Source organism: Quercus suber, unplaced genomic scaffold (assembly GCF_002906115.3).
Source record: "Quercus suber isolate HL8 unplaced genomic scaffold, Cork oak 2.0 scaffold_221, whole genome shotgun sequence".
Lineage (NCBI taxonomy): Eukaryota > Viridiplantae > Streptophyta > Magnoliopsida > Fagales > Fagaceae > Quercus > Quercus suber.
Window position 1 is genome coordinate 524,832 of NW_027069679.1, and position 20,824 is coordinate 545,655.

General features: G+C 33.3%; 2 protein-coding genes across 2 annotated transcripts; one reads left to right on the forward strand and one right to left on the reverse strand.

Moving 5' to 3' along the window:
• Positions 1-1,804: 1,804 nt before the first annotated feature.
• LOC112003142 (proliferating cell nuclear antigen) lies at positions 1,805-4,598 on the forward strand. The gene is made up of 4 exons (XM_024035321.2): positions 1,805-2,259; positions 3,309-3,461; positions 3,584-3,681; positions 3,905-4,598. Exons 1-4 carry the CDS (start codon positions 1,941-1,943, stop codon positions 4,301-4,303), a joined length of 969 nt encoding a protein of 322 aa, XP_023891089.1. The 5' UTR covers positions 1,805-1,940; the 3' UTR covers positions 4,304-4,598.
• A 2,155-nt stretch (positions 4,599-6,753) lies between these two features.
• On the reverse strand, positions 6,754-15,237 carry LOC112003128 (probable sugar phosphate/phosphate translocator At3g11320). Its single transcript, XM_024035304.2, has 6 exons — positions 15,045-15,237; positions 14,434-14,678; positions 10,366-10,845; positions 9,214-9,317; positions 8,860-9,088; positions 6,754-7,301 (listed from the first exon to the last, which is right to left on the reverse strand). Exons 1-6 carry the CDS (start codon positions 15,091-15,093, stop codon positions 7,155-7,157), a joined length of 1,254 nt encoding a protein of 417 aa, XP_023891072.2. The 5' UTR covers positions 15,094-15,237; the 3' UTR covers positions 6,754-7,154.
• Positions 15,238-20,824: the final 5,587 nt, after the last annotated feature.

The window sequence follows — 20,824 nt, forward strand, 5'->3', positions numbered from 1 at the left end:
CAATCTTTCTTCATCATTCATTGGGACAAGTTGTATCAATACAATTACAAATGTAAGATATGAAAAAAATAAAATATATGCAGCAAAGGATGTGTTACTACCTGCTTCAATAATAACTTCATTTTAAAAGAAAAGAAAAGGTAAGACATTGACCATGAAAATCAAATACTTCTTCAGCCATATACAACATACAAGTGGGACCTGTGCTATATGAGTCTGAGCAAATTGTGCGAATAAAATTGCTTTTTTTTTTTCCTTCGCTACAACTTGAGCCAGGTGGGGAACATTTATGTGAATGCTATATCTAAGTGATCTTATTTTGTGTACTGTGCTAGAAAGCATTATTCCTCTTTGCATTCCAAAGTCAAGAATACAACTCAACTCAAATGATTGATTGGTCAATGTGCCTTATTACTTTTTTTTTTTAAGGTTGTATCTCCCTATTCCTTAGATACAATTCTATCTTTCTATAGCCAAATCTCAATTTGTGAACCTTCGATGGCTAAAGGTGAGACATTGACTACGAAAATCAAAAACCATTTCTAAAACCATAAGTAATTATTATTGTCTTATAAAAAAAAAAGTAATTATTATTACTTTTTATAAATTAACCTTACAGTTTAAAGAAGTATGCACACACTATTATTATTTCGAGTTTCACAATGTTTAAGACTTTAAGCTATAAGTGTTTCTTTGTTTTAAAGTCTATATTATAGGAACTGTTTTATCTTATATTCTTGTTGCTTATATATGATAACAGTATAATCCTTTTAGAGTTTTATCATTTTCTATTTCTAGACTCTGTATTTGTCTATCGATTTTAACTCTTTTTCATAATTAATGGGAGTGAAAATCTCCATTTCAAAGTATTCGTGTATTTTACTGTACAATTAAAATAGAGTAAAATTTCTATTTTGTATATATGAAAAAAAAAAAAAAAAAAAAAAACAAAATGGCGAATGTGAGTTTTTTTTTTTTTTTTTTTTTGAAATTGTTTTGTACGTATGCATATATGCATACGTTTTTACGAACTATGTGCACACATATATTATAGGTAAAAATATACTACTAGTTTCTAAAATAAAAACTTAAATTGATTTTTAATTTTCATAAAATTATAAACATATCAAATTATTTTTTTGTTTTTAATTTTATCATTATAATGAAGTCTTATACTCTTACATAGACATCATTGAATTATATCATGTAAGCAAAAGTTATAAGCTATAAACAAACTTATAGAATTAGTAGCACAGTAGTTGGTAAGTCACCATTAAAAAAAATCAATTATTTTTAAAGATACATTAGAATTTTAATTTATAACATTTGTTTCATGATATCTTTTAAAAAATCAATTTTATTAATTTATCATTACAAGAAGTAGAATTCAATCTTCATATCTCTTAAAACTTTGTCAATTTAACTAACTGGATCCCATTTTATTTTCCAAAATTTAAGAATAAAAATAGAACATGATCTGCATTAAAAAAAAAAAAAATCCAAAATTTAACTACAAAACATTTCTATTATTTATTTTTTTTTTTTATGTTATACGTTTCTACAAAATTTAACTACGTTTCTATTTAACTACAAAATTTAACTCCAAAATTTAACTACAAAACATTTCTATATTAAGTAAAGAGAGAAAACAAAGCGACATAGTTTCGATCTTAAACTGGCGGGAACTTCCTAAAAAGCGACGTCGTTTCAAATCTTAATCCGGCGGGAATGTTCCCCTTTCCCGCCAAATAGAGCCTAAACCCCAAAATGCCACTATAAGAAACAACAGTCTCTCTCTCTCTCTCTCACAGACTCTCACTTTCACTCTCACAGTCTCAGAGTTTCATTCATTTTTTTTTTTCTCAAAACAAAAACAGAAAGCAAAAAAAAAAAAAAAAAAAAAAACCAAAACCCTAATTTGAAATAGAAGAAAAGCCAAAATGCTAGAGCTAAGGCTAGTCCAAGGGAGTCTATTGAAGAAGGTTCTGGAATCGGTCAAGGACCTCGTCAATGACGCTAACTTCGATTGCTCCGCCACCGGGTTCTCGCTCCAGGCCATGGATTCCAGCCACGTGGCACTGGTGGCTCTCCTCCTCAGATGTGAGGGCTTCGAGCACTACCGCTGTGACCGTAACTTGTCCATGGGGATGAACCTCAACAACATGGCCAAGATGCTCAAGTGCGCCGGAAATGACGACATTGTTACCATTAAGGCCGATGATGGTGGTGACACTGTCACTTTCATGTTCGAAAGCCCTTGTAAGAACCGTCGATTTTGCTTACTTTTGGTGCTTTTGTTGGTGATTCTGTTTTTGTTGTGTTTATGGGTTTGGATTTTTGTTGTCATTCTGTTTGGTTGTTGTGAAAATGTGGGTGAATTTGTGAAGTTCTTGGTGGGTGAAGGTGGGATTTTGATTTGTTTGTTTCTGTTTGGAGATTTTATTTGGTTGCTGAGAAAACGTGGGAGAGGGAAAGAAAATGTGAAGAATGGTTGTTTTTTTGATAGATGAAGATGGAATCTTGAATGTGGTTTTGGATTCTTGTTTATCATTCTGTTTGGTTGCTGTGAAAATGTGGTAAAGGGAAGGAAAATGTGGAAATTAGTTAAGTTCTTGTTGGACGAAGGTGGGGTTTTGATTTTTTTTTTTTTTTTTTATGTGAATTTGTTTGATTTGTTAAATGAAGGTGGGATCTTTGAATGTTGTATGATGCCAAGGATATCATAACTTTATAGGGAAAGGAAAGGAAAATGTGGAAACTAGTTAAGTTCTTGTTAGATGAAGGAGGAATTTTGATTTTTGAATGTTGTATTTATGGTTCTTTTGTTTGGTGATTTTGTTGTGATTCTGTTTGATTGCTTAGAAAATGTGGAAAAGGGAAGGAAAATATGGAGATTAGTTGTGTGCTTTGATAGAATATGGTGAAACTTGAATATTGTATTTGTGGTTTGGTGTTGGCATTCTGTTTTTCCTTTTCTAGGGAGAGTTTGGGGGAAGGAAAGCAATTGTAGTGATTACTTGTGTGCTTAGTCTTGAAAATCCTGCATGTATTTTTATTTGCTTTTGTAAATTGGCCTGATTTCCTAATCATTTACTTTAGTTACCTCTTCCCGTACAAAGAATGAACATGGGGTTGGTTTGTCCTGTTGCTCAATATGAAAGTTCATATTCATTTGATAAATATATAGAAGGTTGAATGACTTCGTTACTTGCATGTGGGGCTTTCTTCGCTAAATGTGGTATATTTTACATTCATTAAAATCCTAAGGTTGTTTTGTTGATTGCTTGCTCCTTATTCTTGGCATGAAGCTCAAGACAAGATTGCTGACTTTGAGATGAAGCTGATGGACATAGACAGTGAGCATCTTGGAATCCCTGAAGCAGAGTTCCAAGCCATCGTTAGGATGCCATCAGCTGAATTTGCAAGGATTTGCAAGGACCTTAGCTCCATTGGTGATACTGGTATTCTGCTTTCTCATCATGTCCATTGTCAAAGTTGCTCTCAAAAATAGTTTGTATCTTAAGAGTATGGATGTATCAGAAACTCTGAATGCTCATTATGTGGATAATGACGGTTTTTGCAGTTGTGATATCTGTGACAAAGGAAGGTGTGAAGTTCTCCACCAGAGGTGATATTGGGACTGCTAATATTGTTTGCAGACAGAATACTACTGTGGACAAGGTTAATTACTTTCTTTAGTCTTAAATTTTATTGCATGGAGCAAATACTGTAATTTTGCATCCCAACTTGAATCGCTGGGGAGTGATAATTTGGGCGCTGGTCATTTACCTATAGCATGTAGTGCTCTGCAGATGCGTGCTCATGTTTTCTCCAGGATTATGAAATTGACATAGGAGTAACTTATTGGTGTTTGACATGGTTGATTTCTTGTTTGTATTTACAGCCAGAAGATGCTACCGTAATAGAAATGCAGGAGCCAGTCTCATTGACCTTTGCGCTAAGGTATATGAACTCATTTACAAAGGCAACCCCTTTGTCAAACCAAGTCACGATCAGCCTGTCTTCAGAACTGCCTGTGGTAGTTGAGTACAAAGTAGCAGAGATGGGTTACATAAGGTTCTACTTGGCTCCCAAGTTAGAAGAAGATGACATTGAAAATCAAGCGGAAGCCAGGCCTGAAGTGAACAAGAAGCCTAAAGAAGAGCCTATAGTGGATGCCAAGCCTATATCGGCGGTTAAGCCTAAATTGGAGGTCAAGGCTGAAGATGAGAATAAGCCTCAAATTGAAAGCACCACTGCAGTGGGATCCAAGGAGGAAATTGATCTTATGGATGATGAGTAGTTTATGGTTGTAATTCATCTGTCCTTTCGGTTGGAAGAATCTGAAGACTTGGCATGTTAGGGCTCATTGAGTTTTGTTTACGGATAAGCCTTAGATGGAATCATATTAATTCTTCCAATTTTAGATGTTTTAGATTGGGATCTCGTGTTGTATATTGTTGATTTCTGCTGAAGGCTGTTGACATATCCCTAGCCCTTTGCAATTATTATGCCTAAAAGGCCTGAACCTAACTCAGTCAGATTCTACGGTTTAAAATGGATTAGGTGCTGTTTGAAAATGATATCACGCATTCTGAGTTGGTTTTTGGTTTCTGGTTTCTGGTTTTAAATTATTTACTAAGACATTATTTGAATGATTGTCAGTCTGATTGATTTTGTGCTCTGAGGCATATCTCATTCACAACTCACAAGACAATAATAATAGGTTTATTCTTTATCTACAGTAAGAATAATTGGACAACTGAAAAGGAAAATAAAAATAGAAGATATAATGGAATAATCTGGCAGTTGTATGATTGGTGCGGTAGAAGCGTAGAACCATCAGTGATCAGTGAATGAGCCAGAGTGGCAAGCACGAGACAATGGACTAACAAAGCTTTCATGCAGTGTGTAGGAAAATATAGTGTAATTATTTTATAAAAATATAATATAAAATTTGTAGGTTAAATATTATACATGATATTTAAAAATATTTTTAATTTTTATAAGTTAGATGTAGGATATATAATGTATTTTGCATTTAACAACAATTTAATAAAAAGATTTTTTTTACAATAATAAAAAGATTTGAACTACATAATTATAATATATTTTTTATAAATAGAGAAGATGTTATTATAATTACTTTTTTTAATAAAAAATATACTATAATTGGTTGAATAATTTGAAAATTTCTTATAATGTTTTTTTTTTTTTTTTAAATGTACACCCTCATTCTATAGAACACATGTAACATGTTAAGTTTAAACTATTATATTAGTTTACAATTGTAATATTTTATTTCTTTTCAAATATAAGTATAATGCCTATTTTATTGAAACCTGAATTTTAAAGTATTCTTTTAAATATTTATCATTTTTATTGCTATTTTAGGGCTAATAATATATATAATTTCTAGTGTTTTTTTTTTTTTTTTAACCAAAAACTAAAGAGTTTGATCAAAATAGAATAAAATTTCATACTTTTCAACCCCAAAATTAAGAAAATAAAGTAAATTTTGAGCTAGAGAAGACAACTTACAAAAAAATCAATTTAATGCTCAATTAGCTAGGTTGCACTGACACGCCATTTTTGGTGACGTGTCGGACACCGGAATTGGTATGATTTGCCAGACTCCGATGTCCGAGCAATGACTTTTTTTTTTTTTTTTTGCTTCTCTGACACGGCTCCGACATGCAAGCAGTGAAAAAAAAAATCATAAATTTTGACAAATGGAAATACCATTGATTTTGTGATATACCCTAAAACAACAAAGCAAGCTTAGAGTCTGAGTGAGAAGTCATTAGACTGAAAGTTGAAACCCATATCTCAAGTTCTCAACCCACCCTCCCTCTGACCTCTGCCCGTTGCCACTGCTCTTTGTCTCTCACCAGAGCTAGATTGGGCCGACCGGCGAGCTCCATAGACGTCGACGCCATGCCTTGTCCCTTTCGATCTCTCTCTCTCTGCGTGGACAACAAGTCCGACCTCTTTTCTAAGCTTCTCTCTTTTTTTTTTTTTTTTTTTTTTTAATCCCATTGTGTGAGAGTGAGAGTGAGATTAAAAATTATAATGTTGTTACTGCCATATATAATGTTGTTGCTGCCATATAAATTATAACTTATAACTTATATATATATATATATATATATATATATTTGTTTCTTTACTTAGCCTTTTGTTTTGCTTTATAAATTATAATGTTTATTATGAATTTAGTGATTTTTGTTTTTGTGTCCTACTATAGTTTTATTTATTTATTAAAGTTAAATATTGTAGGTGATTTTACTAAATGAATACTGAAAGTGAAAAATCATTTTGTGTATTATTGTACTCTAAATATTTTATGTGTATTATTGTCCTGTTTTGGGTGTTAGTTTACTTATTTATAGTTCTTATATAATTTAAATTCTAGATATAAACATATTTTATGTCTAAAAATATTAAAAAAATGTCTAAATATAAAATTTAATTAATTATTTAATTGCTGTGTCCATGCCGTGTCATATCCTTATTTTTCAAAAATGCCATATCGCCGTGTCCATGCATCATAGTCAATTAGTCCAAAACAGACGGAATGAACCGAAATGGAATAAATGAAACCGAATGGACCTAATTGGAGACAATATCTGAGTAAATTGGTCATGTTCCAACAGTGTGCAGCTTTGGCAAACCAGATTTCTTGTCGGTGATTAATTTGAAGAGGGAAACCATAATTAAATCCTTAATAAAGCCAAGATGACAAGCACAGAATTGTGAGATTATAAATGTTTTCATTAATTAATCAATATAAGAAATGTTAATAACATACTGATTGTGTAGAGATCCAATTCTACAATCCTTTCCTGAAAGAATAAAAGAAGATTAAAAAAAAAAAAAAAAAAACAGTCCTCCAAAACCCCAAGCTAGGAATAATAGAGGTATATAAGTCACTTATTGAATTTTTCTACTTCTTTGGCTAATCCTGAGTTGTTGCTGATACAAGTGGAAGCCAATCTCTGAAGGCTTCCCGCAAAAAATAGAGTTTGGAGGGCAAAATCCGCCTCAAACTGCAAGTACGTTGGCCCAAACTTTTGCCTCCATGTGGGTTGATGCTATCCTCACTGTAGAAAAACAAAATATAGGAGAATCCCTTAATGCTTTCCAGAATCATATCATTTGCTTCGCTTCTTGGCTTCACTGTAGAGTATAACTCCCATGACTGTAAGCGAGTAACCAAGCATTCCAGTCACCGACACAGGATTTCTAAAAATTAAAATTGAAACCACCACAGCCACTGCCCCTTTAGCATTTCCTAGTACCTGAAAGAACCATAACTCTTTGTTATACAAATGTTGAACTTCCAAAAAAGAAGATAAGGGGAAAAAAAAATAAAAATAAGGCAACATTGCATACAACCTATTGAACCTTTGAAACACAAAAATATAGATAGGGCAGCAAGATTGAATACATAGTTTTAAGGGCAAAAACATAATGCTCAACCTTTTATTGCTAAGCAAATGCTTTGCTCCCAAGAAGTTCATTAGTAAAAACAGCCAAAAATATCCAACTCAGAAGATACTTTAACATAAAGCTATACAACAAGAGAGCTACAAAGTCTATTGAAGCAGTATTCCTCTCACTTGGAATGGCTACATGGACTTTGTTCCACATCTTCAGCCTATATACTTTTGGCCATCCTTAAAAGAGTAGTTTCAGCTTAAACCAAACTCAAATGGTACCACAATTGGTTTCCACCATACATGATTAAATCATCTTAGATGATTGTCTCAATTGGTCATGCCTAGAGCTCAAAACTCATATATGATAATATCCCACTTATCCATCTCATCAACTAAACTCTTTAAAAAATTCAAATATCATGGCTGCAATTAAGTTACCATGGGAAACCGAGTCAACATAAAAACATAAATGCTTTTCTTCAACGCTTCACTCCATCCATAACCGTCATATGTAGCTATAGGAAATAATCTAGGGTGCAGAATTTAACATGTCTACCAATCATATTTCTCGTGGAATTTGCTGATTTTTATAGAAATCATGCAGAACTATTTAAAACTCCCCACCAATAACCCCTAGAGGAATTTATGATTAACGAGCTTCACTAAGAAGTAAGAACTCTATTTTCGGGCACAATTTATAGATTTCCATGCTCTTTACATTTACATCTTACACTCTCAATTGTTCCTTTTTGTAGTATCATTAAAATATATTTTATTTATGAAGATAATAAGCAAGCATGGCTTCTTTTTTTTTTTTTTACTTAATAGGTAAGTCAACCATGCACCAGGTGACTCTTACAGGGACCCTCCGCCTGTAGTTACAAGGCGAGAAACTATAAATTGAGCTATAGGACATTGGCAATAACCTGCATAGATTATGCAATGCAAAGCAGGCACTCAACTTCTCTTCTTCTTTTTTTTTTTTTTTTGGTGGGGGGGGGGGGGGGGTGGGGGAGATAAGTAAGCACTCAACTTCTCTTTAGTGTTTCTTTTACATAATTTTAGGAAAGAACCCGTTAAGGCTCCATCTATGCAATAATCAGAAACACATCATTGAGCCCAAGAACTGATGGAAAGAAATTATTAAAATTTGGCTGACAACCTACATTTCCTGATCATATGTCTCACTAAAGCAGACACGGTCCTTTTCTAATTAATATTCAGATTTCTATAATTCCACAATTAATGTATGAAGATCATTCCTCCAGAACTGTCCAAGTTCTATAGGGAAGAAAAATATTCATTTCTATGAGCTGAAAAATAAATAGGCAAATGGAGCACACAAGCAATTAACAGAGAACATGAAAGATGATAGATAACAAACAGAAATTAGTCTATATCAAGAAGTGAGTCATACCTGAAGAGTGAGTGCACTAGTGTGTTTTGTGACCAAGAAATTGGTCAGATTTACAAAATATGCCAGTGATGAATTGAATAGTAGATACCAGATGATCTTGTGATCATCTCTAGCAAGAGCTAGTGTGATGCCAACCACATTTTCTTCCATAATAAGCGTTGCAGGTAGCAGAAAAACAACAGCTATTGGAGCCATGTATAGAAGGAGGTTCATAGAATTCAGCTTCTCCCTTGAATAATATTAAAAGGGCATTGTCAGTATCCACTTTTAGTTTTGAAATAATTGAACTACAGAACAAAGAAATTATGCCATTAATTTTTGTCTCAATAAGATGAACACATAAGAGTTTCTTACCCTTCTGAAGAGAGCAAAATCCCCTGTAGCACTGACTTGAGTGCCCTTGCAGCTGTAGCTGCAACACAGATTATGAACCCAAACAGATGGAAACTCGGTTCACCCTGTTGCCACAAATCAGAAGACATATTATTCCAATGATATCACTTGAATAAAGAAAACATTTAAAGAGTTCTGCAAATCACTCTAATGAGTCTAACCACAGTCCAACGACAATTCAACAAATTAACTAAATCATCCAAATATCAAATTGATGGTACACCACAATCATGCACATAACACTATCCTCAAAAAACACTGCCTACTAAACTAACAAACAATAACTGGAAATAAAAAGCACTCAATTTCACGCAGCCAAACAAAGTTTCGATCTTACATATCAGGGACAAAACTTAGGTACAGCTCCTAAGTATTGTAACATAGGTTCCCCCAATTGAATTCAACTGCATGGTGTTATTGACCAATGCAGCAAAAACATTAATATCAATGCAACCACATGGTTGACTTTTATTGGAGAACCTATGGTACAACACCTAAGGAACTATAGCTAAGTTTTACTCACATATCAAAACAAAACCAAAAAAACAAAAAGAAGTTTACCACATTAAGCCTAATAGCTAATCTAAAAATAGTCGGGTATACTGAAAAATAATACTATAAATTTTCCCCTATTTTCCTAGATCTTTCAACACATCAAACAGTAATAATTATTTGCAGCATCTCCCAATTAAAATGAGAAAACGATTTTTTCTTTTTCTTTTTCATTTTGATAGTTGAGAAAACTAATCTAATTGCACAGAAAAGTAGCTCAAAAATTCAATTAATGCAAGCAAAACCCACATCTGATATCCGATAAATATACACAAGTCAAAACCAAAACCAAAACAAAAACCAGGAAAAAAAAGCTCATACCTCCATTAAGCCTAATAGCTAAACTAGGCTCAGCTAGGTAGACTGAAAAATTTTCCTATATCTTCTAGCCCATTAAACAGCACTAAATTATTATCAGTAATTCCCAAAAACTAACCTAATTGCACATAAAAGTAGCTCAAGAATTCAATTGAAGCAAAACCCATATCCAAAATTCAATCAATTTGCACAAATTAAAACCAAAAAAACAAAGCTAAAAAAAAAATAGAGAGAAGCACATACCCCACTTGCAATGATGACTCCAGTGACAACAGGAATGAGAGTAACATAAGTAAGCCAAGCCTCCCTCTTCAGAGTCATAATGTACGCAAAAACCGCAGTGAAAAACGGCGTGGTAGCCCCAATAGCCTGGTTGAACGAGACGGGCAAGAATCGGAGCGATATGTTCCCGAACACAACCGAGACGCAGAACACGAGGCTGAGCGCCGCGATCTTAAAGAACTGAACCCGGGACCGAATCGTCTGCATAGGCACCATCTTCATCCACGCGATTGCCACGTAGCTGAGCAACGAGCAAGCCGTCATGTGACACATGGTCAAAAAGATCGGGTACTTGAACCCGTAATTGCTCAGCAAGTACTTGTTTAGCAATAGGACCCCAATGTTGGAGGAGTACCACGCTGCGACGAGCCCGATCGTGAAGAATCTGCTTGTACCTTTCATTTTCGTTGATGGGTCTCGATCCGACGGCTCCGAATTTGCCTTCAACAACAACAAATAAAAGATTGGATTTTTTTTATTTTTTTATTTTTTATATATATTTTCAGTGAGTAATCAGAAAACGGTGAGGTTTACTATAAATGGAAGGAGATAATAATAGATCTGGGCATTGGAGAATTTAGAAAGCTTGTGGCTTTTCTCTTCCATGGATCTGAGCGAAAATTGAGTTGAGTTTCATTTCATTGAAAACAAAGAATAAGAGAAAGGGATTGATTTGCTTTTGAATATTAAAAACAAAAACAAAAACAAAAACAAAAACAACGTGGGTATGAAACAAGACAAATGAAAAAAGGTCGAGTTTTTGAGGATGACCGACAAAGAATGTGGCTCTCTGCAAATAAAGGAAAAGAGAGAGACACAGAAAGAGAGAGAGAGAGAGAGAGAGAGAGAGAGAAAGAGTTTTTATTTTTTGAGAACAGAACAGAACCAGAGGAAAGATAGAGGAGGTAAACGAAAAACGCGTATGGAATGGGCTCTGTAAGTTTCGTTTCTCTTTCGGGTTTTTATTTATTTATTGATTTGGTATAGGTAGTGCTGTTGTAGTAGGACTTTCTAATTTGTTTCCTTTCTATATATGTACGATTTATATTTCTATTATTCTATAAATATATATATATATATATATTTTTTTTTGTGTTTTATTTATATTCTATAAATATATATATATATATATATATTTTTTTTTGTGTTTTATTTATTTATTATTTATATTTATTTTTGTTTGGTTTTGTAACTTTGTTGATTTCTAATTTGTTTTTTCTTTTTTTTTTCCCTAGAGGTGTTCGGTTTAAGAAAAGTATAACTTTTTGAGTTTTGACTAATATACGGTTTCCAATGTTGCAGGGAATTACAAGAATTTGGTGGATACCTTCAATGTGCTGAAAAACTAGCTAGCTTGGTTTTTAACTTTTTATGATGGGTCATTTTAAGTAGATCTTTTTGGGTAATTATTAATAAATTATATTAGGAAAATTTTGGTATTATTTTTACAGAAAATTTGAAAAGTTATTATCAAAATCAATTGATTTATTATTTTCTCATAAAATATTTTTAAAAATAGCTTATAAATTGATGCTCTTAAAGCATTCTTTAATATTTCCCTTTTATGATATTGACATTTTAAAGTATAATAAAATTCTTAAATTTACTTGTATACCTTTTTTTTTTTTTATCCCTGGTTGTGATAGTGGGATGTGCAAAGCATTCTAATTTGACTTGACAAATAAATAATAATAATAATAAAAAATCTGAGATGGGTAATTTACTAATTTTAATTCCCAATTGTGCAATGTTTTAAAGAGAGAAATTATTAGAAGCTATTGCTACATGCCGACATGTATTGATTTGCAAATGAAAACATCAAAGGGTCACTTTTAATTTTTATTCCGAATTTTGTCCTATTTTATACATGCCATACATGAGGATTTTTCTTTTATTTTCCTTTGTGAATTAAGAAGTGGTCCATTTTAGTAGTCTCTGACCCAGACTCCAAAACCCCACTTAGCACAAAGAATTTATACCAAAACAGGCGTTCAATTTCCAATAGAATGAGTCAAACGGTCGAAAAATGACAAAACTATATTAAAATTGTGAAAATGTACCCCTAACTAATTTGTAGTTAGTGTCACGAATAATAAAAACAACAAAAACAGGACACGTTCTCGTTGACTTGGGCACTATACTTGTGAAAACAAAAATGTATTCTATGACTTGGACCGTCATCAACGGAGATGTGATTAACACTACGTGCCTTTTCAATTTTTTTGGGTCGTGGAAGAAGGAATACTCAAAGTGCTTTGCTTACTAGAAAGTAGAAACTTAAAAACTTGGACTAGTTAGGCAAAGGCCGGTCCAAGTGCCGCCTAATTTTCTATGAAATTATGCCAATCTGGCCCATGTGAAAATACCACTATTTTATACTCTTAATTTAGAGTACTAGAAATTGGCCACGAAGAAGGGAAAAGAAAAAGTACTAGTAGAAATTTGGGTCATCAAGGAGAAGAGAAGCCGTAGGTGGGACACATTTGTGTGTGTGGGGTATGGGACCCTTTTTTTCTGAATCTTATTTTCATGGTTTTAGAAACTTGTTGTCTAGACTTGCTTAGACAAATAATCAACTTTGTTTGGTAATCAAAGTTGAAACAATCTTCAGCTTCACTACATGAAGTAGTAAAAGCAAGATTTTTTTTTCTTTCTTTCTTTTTATTGCTATAAGAAACATTATATTCTTTGTCTTTCTTTTTCTCTATCCCTTTTTTTCTAAAGGTTGGCTAAGTATCCTAACCAAACTGGCAGGTACAGGTGCTCCAAGAAAGTGGAATGCAATGCTACTCGCTAAACTAAAGTCAACTGATAGTTATTTAATCCGAATTAACTGTTCTGGACCAAATTACTTGCGTTTTCGAAATGGAAATGGGTTTGCTTTATTGTTACATTTACAACATTCATAAATGACTCCTTTTGTTTTTTTGTTGAGATTATTCATAAATGACTCATTAATTTGGGATTTGGAACAGTTCATTAACAAATGGGGAATTTTGTTTTGTTTTGTTTTTAGTGTGGCATTTATAGAAAAAAAAAATAGTGAATTAATAATTAAGAGAATCCTAGTTTTTTTTTTTTGGAGATAAAAAAGAAAAAAGAAAAAAGAAAAAGAGAATCCTAGTATATAAAAAGTATAAAAAATACTATGTCCATAATATTTTCATAACAAATTCTATGTGGCAGGTTGTTACGGGTTGTTATTAATGGGGTAGAAAAGTAATTTCAGTGATAGATTTAAATTAGAATCATTAACAACTAACCATCTATGATTTATAGTAAAAACGTTATAAAAATGTTGTGAACGTAGTACCTCTCAAAAAGTATTTCAAGACCTTTTAGTGGTAGTTAAAAAAAAAAAAAAAAAATTTAGCAATGCTATCAACATAATTTTTTTTTTTTTTACAACTTACTAAGGTGATAAACTATGATTGAATCAAAATTATTTTTATACAAGCCAATAATTGTACCACTTTAACTATACATCATGTTGTCAAGAATCTAGTAACTCAACTAGTTGGCATATACTTTAGTAACATATCATGTCGTCAAGAATTACAAAAATTTTTATATTATACTTATTTCTCTCAAATGCAACACATTGCAGTCGGCTAGTTGCATGACATATTAAAGTTAACAGTAGTCTCAATACACAAATTTTCATACTTTTTTTTCACACTTTTCAGGTGGCATATTATAATTTGTGTTATTAAGCTTAAAAGAAAATTGGAATTTATTTTGTAAATAATGCTGCACTAATCACTTCTCAACAAGTGATGAAAAAAATGAGTATGTTTCTAGCATTGCTTCCAAGTAAAACACCATTTAATGTGGCCCACACAGAACAGTCACCATTCAAAAAAAAAACAAAGGCCCAGGTCCAAGTCATGGATTTCAACCCAAAATCCAGAGGACCCAAAAGACTAAAGGGCCAAAACCCATTGAGTAAACACTTTCATACTATTAAAAATCCTAGTGGTCTTTTTATGGCAGAGATATAAATGGAAATGTGCATGATAAAATTCCAACCTTATTATAAGCTGCCGCCCAGAAATAAGAGTCAGACAAGGGGGCTGCTTGACCATCGGATACCTTCACGACACCTCTGTTTCCTCTATATATTCCATCGGAACCAACTAATCCAAAGCCTTTACTTCCACTTCCACTTCCACTTCCACTTCCACTTTTGTTTAACAACCATAAATTGGTCCCAATCCTAGACACTCTCAGTCTCGAAGTATCTGAACTCAACTTAGCCCCCCGTTTTGCTCCACCTGAAATCCCCCAATTAATGTAATAAAATCTGTCCCATTTCACCCCATAGATTACAATTCATGACCCTCAATCATATCACAAATTATCAACTTTTTTGAGTTCCAAACATACACTAAGACTTCAATCGCTTAATAACAAAAAACGTGCACAATCATCATTTGGGTGAAAATAGTACGGCATAGATAGATGATATCTAAAATTTTTCAAGTCAAAAAATTCTGGGATTTCTAAATTTTCTGAAAATTTAAGAGAAACCCATCTGGGTATACATGTAAGTAAATGGAAATTCTATTTCATCAAAAAAGAAGAAGAAATTCTATGCAATCAGTGGCAATAAAAGAGGGTGAGAGAGATAGAAAGAATACCTTTGAAGGAAACAAGGGTTGCCGAAGAAGTTAATGCGATCTGTGCCATTGAAGAAGGGGGGGAACGCCGTGAGTTTGATTGTGTGTTTGTGAGAGAGAGAGAGAGAAAGAAGGTGGGAGTGAATTTGGCAAAGAAAAGTGTCTAGGTTCTTTCGCTGACAACACAACCGTCCGGCAAAGCCAAGGGGTAGGACCCAATGGCACACCTATGTTAGAATGCAGTCTTTTGACCATTTATTGCACACGTGGCAATGCTTATGTGATTTTTATCCATTTCTTTTCATAATTGGATGTGAATTTTTTTTTTTTTTTTAAAATTTAATACTACCATTTTCAATTGGAGGTATATTCTTTATTATGCTATACAATTGCAGGAATCTTAGGCGAATTTGACAAAATCCCAATTCATTCATACTATTCTCGCCTACTCAAAATCTAAGATATTTTCTTCATAGTACTAATTTTCTCCAATCTACAACAGTACTTCTATTACATAGAGAAGTATATCGTTCAAAGCAGGGACTTTCTTCTCTTGGGTCCACGATGGTGAATACTCAATAGGAAAATTTTTATCACTACCACACGCACATACTTGCGATATTCATCTCATATCTCTTGAAATCACCCTCCATGTTTGCAATAATCTTATTATAACTATTCTTGTTCCTCTTAAATCACATACTACATACTCCCTTACATGGAATTTTCCTTTTAGCATTTGTATTAGCTCCTTAGCTTATCATTTTCTTATCACTTTCATACTACCCAAGGCATACTTTTGTTACCTCTATTGGAATTTCCTATGAAAATTGTGTGCATAACCATATAATTTACCCATGTCTCGAATTTTATTTGCCACTCTAACCCATAAGCACAATTTTGTGCTCAATGCAATGCCATTAAACATTTTGACACCTACTCCTTGATTATCCTTGGACATAACTAATTTTTGACAATAACTTTTTCTTAGCCCAACTATGTATGGATGGAACCAAGCTTCAACTTGTTTTGTCGAGAGAGAGCTTTCTTTCCGATTGAACTCCTAATGTTCTAATGATGCCTGTCTCTCTATCTCTTTGGAAGCGGGGCCTTCCTTTGGACAGTAGAAGTGTTTGTCCCTTCTTTCTAAAGGAGAGTTTGTCTATGCTGTTAGTTTCATTCCTTCTTGTGAAGGTGATGTTAGGTACCAGGGGATACCACGTGTATTCCTTGGCTTGTGGGGTTTTTGTTCAAGGGTTTTGGGAAACTATTTTTACAGGTTGTGTAGTGGAAATTCAATCAAACTCTATGGCTTCGAAGAAGAAAACAGTCACGGTGCAAGGGTATTTTTCCGTGAGGAAGGTGAACAACAAGGCCGAACAAGATGCTCAGTCAAGGGCAGAGGAGATACTGACTCAGTAGAACCAAACCGAGAAACTTTCCGTGTCGGTACATGAGCCAGCCGGTGAGCCAATGGGTGCTAAATGTTATAAACAGGATGGGGACATGAAATCAATGAGTAACGGTTGGAGTGATTCAAATCCCACTAATCAGGTTGGTCTGGAGTTTCAGACAGAGGAACGCCGAGCACCACCGTTGAGTAGTGACGAAACCGGTGAGCAGAGCCGTTATGATTCAGTTGACGTGGAGAGTTTGGAGTTAAGGCAAGCCGTTACAACGTTAAAGTCACAAACGACAGATTTTTCCAATGATGCTCAGGTTTTAAAACGCATTAATGCTCAGCCTCTAAGTGCGCAAATTTAGGATATCCATCTTGATGAGATTGGGGCGGCTTTAAATGAGTTTGACCCACCAATTAATCCTACCATATTAGGAAATCCCACTTGCCCTGAGCCACGTCCACATGCATCTGTTGAAGATAGTCACACACAACCAAAACCGACGGCCATTACTCCCCCAGCAATTATTACCGAATTAAAACAGGTCTTCAATTCAATTGAGACCAGCTGCCCTGCACGTGACAATCAAAAACAATTAATGGTGGGTCAAAAACAATTAAGTCCATCAACGGTGGAGATCGGTGGGGAACAACCAAAAAACATTAGGTCATGGAAGCGTATCATGCATCAACCTTGTTGGTGGACCAGGCAAATTTCCAAGAAGGATCTCTCAATCACAGATATTGGCGGAAGTTGTACCATAGCCCCGCCAGATGCAATGAATCTCTTAGTAATGATTTGCCATGGGCTTGGGAACCCATGGACAGAGAGAGCCTGGTGAAATATTATGGGCAAAAGATCCCTCTGCCATGTTCATAGCCGAAGCATAGGTAGACGAAGCAAGGCTAGAGCACATCCTCAGTATGACTAAGTCTTTGATTAACAACAATTCTATTGTGGAAGCAGCTTTCATGGATTTCAAAGAGTTACTGTCGTGGATGATCTTGAAGGTGAACTCTAATGATGCGATATTCTGGGAACAAAATTCTGTGAATGTTGTTTGGATATGGGAGGTGAATTAGTGATGTTTTGGAGATCGACTATTGATGTAATTGTGGAGGGTTTGGGTACAAATTATTTCGATACAATGTTTCATGAAAAAGATAGGGCAGGGATTGGAGTGATCATCCGAGAATGCCAAGGAAAAGGCTTGGCACACATGGTTGGAATCATCCCTCTCCCCCTAACTATCATAGAGCTTGAAACTTTGGCTATGTCAAAAGCTTTACAGTTTGATGCTAATCTGAGTTTGGAAGATGTCACCACAGAGGGAGTTTTAGAGTTTGCAATGTAAGCTTTGAATGCAGATTCGTAGCCTTTGGAATCCGTTGGTTTACTTAGTTGTGATGTTAAATGTTTTGCAACTTATTTCATTGTATTAGGTTTTCAAATGTTCATAGAGAAGGATTGTTGTATTCTCACATTAAGAGAAACGACAATGAGGTTGCTCATAGTTTCGCTAAAAATGCATTATGCATACCAGATTTTCAAGTATGTATGGAAGATAGCCCATCTCATATTGGTTCGATTTTACAATTGGATGTAGTTAAATTTTATTAATAAAATACATAAGTTTTTTTCTCCAAAAAAAAAAAAAAAACTATGTATGGATGGAGTTATTTTATTTCTACTCAATATTTTTCATTTCTTTTATTGACCTTCCTTGTCTTTTAATCTTTATGGATAAATTACACATACCTCTCTTATAATCTGGAGGAATTACACTTTGTCCTAAACCTTAAGATAGATGATACTGCACTCCTTTAAGGTTTGAGAAAATCAACATAATAGTCTAACTGTTAATAATAGTAAAATAATATTCCAAATTTTGAAAAGATTTCCTTGATCAATACTTTTGGAATAGAATGAAGGTTTTTACAATAGACTTAATCCTAAATTTACTTCTATCTCACGTAGTACAATTAGTTAATGCTTCAATACTCCTCATACATTAATAGCAAACTATTGCAGATATTGCGAAAAACCAACACAATAAGACTTCACATTTAGCTATTGCTCAGCATGGATTTAGCTTTGAATGACTTGGAGTTTAGTCGAATTTAATTTTAACACAAATTTCTACCTTTAGGTAAAAATAAGAGTTCTTTCTAAAAAAAAAAAAAAAGAAAAGAAAAGGTACACATATTTTTTTATAGAGAAAACGCCCTGTCATAAGCTAAATTCTCATTGATTGTTGAGCTGAATTACGCAGGAATAGTTACGATTGACATAACCTGATTAAAAGATTATATATATACACATAAAATGAAACCCAAAATTGGGTCATGTAGCCACACCAATCATTTATTCTTTTTATGCTAGCTATACCACAATAGCAAATAGAAAATACATGCCGAAAAATCTTATAATTCAATGACATCAATTGATCTTCTTTACAAGGAGAATTGAGGTTCATAACTTGAAACCTTCACCTCATTCTTTCATTTCAATAAAACTTCTCTCCATTTATTTATAACAATTGAATTATTTAAAAAAAGAAAACAAAACCATGTGAAATGAGAAATGTTATGTTCACAACATTTTTACAACATTTTTACAACAAATACTAAGTGGTAAGTTGTTATTGGTTGTCATGGATAGACAAAAAAGTAATTTAAGTTTTAGATTCAAATCATAACCAATAATAACTTACCTTCTATAATTTGTTGTAAAAATATTGTAGACATAACACTCCTCTTATTATAATAGTAATGAATCCTTCATTTTTCTATCATCCGCCTCCACAACCTCCACCTCCACCTCCACCACCACAACCCCCACCTCCACCTCCACCAGTTCTTCTCTTCTTAGCTTTATTATCACCACAAGCAAATATGACCATTGATATAATTGGGATGGACATGATAATCACGCCCAACAAAAGTAGGCTACTCGAGCTCCCCAACAAAACACCCGCATCAGCAAGAACACCCAAACCTCTAGCCATTTTTTCGTTACTTGTTCTCTGTTGCTTATTAGCCGTGGAAGTTTTAGCATGTATATATAGTACTGCAACAGTTCATACGTCATCAAGTATGAAACTTGAAAGATCAGCGTGGTACAAATTGTATTTTATTAGTTTTCAAAACTTTTATTTATTTATTTTTAAGGCAAGAGAAAATTGATTCACAATAGACTAAAGAATGGAGTAAACACCGCATGAATATTTATTCTGTACATCTTATGAAACGAATATCTGTCTTTGTTGTGTTTTAGAAAAAAAGATTAGGAAAATTGGTTTCGCATTTTCTCAACATTTCTTATTTAAGCTTTGACACATTATGCAAGGAAATTTGGTTGAATTATTCATGTGTTATACTCAATTCAGAACAAGAGTAATTTGATCAAGAGTCTTGTAACTCAACTGACATCTCTTGATATTTTTAACCGAGACATTTAAGATTCACATATTCTTCTCTATTATAATTATTGATTATCAAAAATAAAAAAATTGACTCCAAATCTCAAACTTCAATAAATTAATTATCTTTTGTTTACAGGGGTTTCGTTGAAATTTCTAGCCTCATTTTATTTATAGAGTATTGACTTTGAAACTTTCCATAAAATTTATTTAATTACTCGAAACAAATTGGGCCTTGGAAGTGTCAAATATTTAACATAGTATATGTATTCTGTTCCGAGTTGCATATGGATATGGTATCTTAAGAAATGATTATCTTTCTTCATAGTGGGGTTTGGGGGAAAAAGAAAAAAGAAAATTGGTTTTCCATTTTCACTATATTTATTATTTAAGCTGGCCAAGTCGTGCAAGGAAACTTGGCTGAGTTTTGTTTGTGCTTTGCCATTTGGAACAACTTTAATTTTAAAATCATTTCAGGGAGATTTGAAAGAGAGAGGGGAAATAAAAAACAATAAGAAGATATCTTTGTATGTCAGCAATCCTTGTTAAATTTAATTATTCATGTATTATGCAAATTTAGAACAAGACTTCAATAAATTAGTTTTTTTTTTGGATAAGATTTAATAAATGACTTTTATTTTGTTTACAGGTGTCGTTGAAATTTCTAGCCTAATTATATTTATAGAGTATTGAAAATTTTAATGAAATTTAATTACTTGAAACAGATTGGAAGTTTGAAAATGTAGCATATATATAATATATGAGATGGATTCAAGTTACACTTGGTGTAACTCTTTAAAGTTATACATTTTTTAAACCATTAGATTTAAGTAAATCCAACGGTTAAAAAAAAGACAATAATTATTACAAATATTTTGATTATAATTTAATTAATTACCCTCATTTATTACCTTCTAAACCTATTTCTAAACCCAAAAAAAGTTTGACTTCTGATTCTGTCTCTAATTTAAGTTTCTCTC

Excerpts from the sequence above, each read along its gene's own strand:
- LOC112003142 (XM_024035321.2), top strand. The coding sequence starts at position 1,941 with ATGCTAGAGCTAAGGCTAGTCCAAGGGAGTCTATTGAAGAAGGTTCTG. Across the intron at positions 2,260-3,308 it reads TTTCATGTTCGAAAGCCCTT|CTCAAGACAAGATTGCTGAC; the intron begins GTAAGAACCGTC and ends CTTGGCATGAAG. Across the intron at positions 3,462-3,583 it reads TAGCTCCATTGGTGATACTG|TTGTGATATCTGTGACAAAG; the intron begins GTATTCTGCTTT and ends CGGTTTTTGCAG.
- LOC112003128 (XM_024035304.2), bottom strand. The coding sequence starts at position 15,093 with ATGGCACAGATCGCATTAACTTCTTCGGCAACCCTTGTTTCCTTCAAA. Across the intron at positions 10,846-14,433 it reads GGGCGGCAGCTTATAATAAG|GCAAATTCGGAGCCGTCGGA; the intron begins GTTGGAATTTTA and ends TTGTTGTTGAAG. Across the intron at positions 7,302-8,859 it reads CTAGTGCACTCACTCTTCAG|GTACTAGGAAATGCTAAAGG; the intron begins GTATGACTCACT and ends TGGTTCTTTCAG.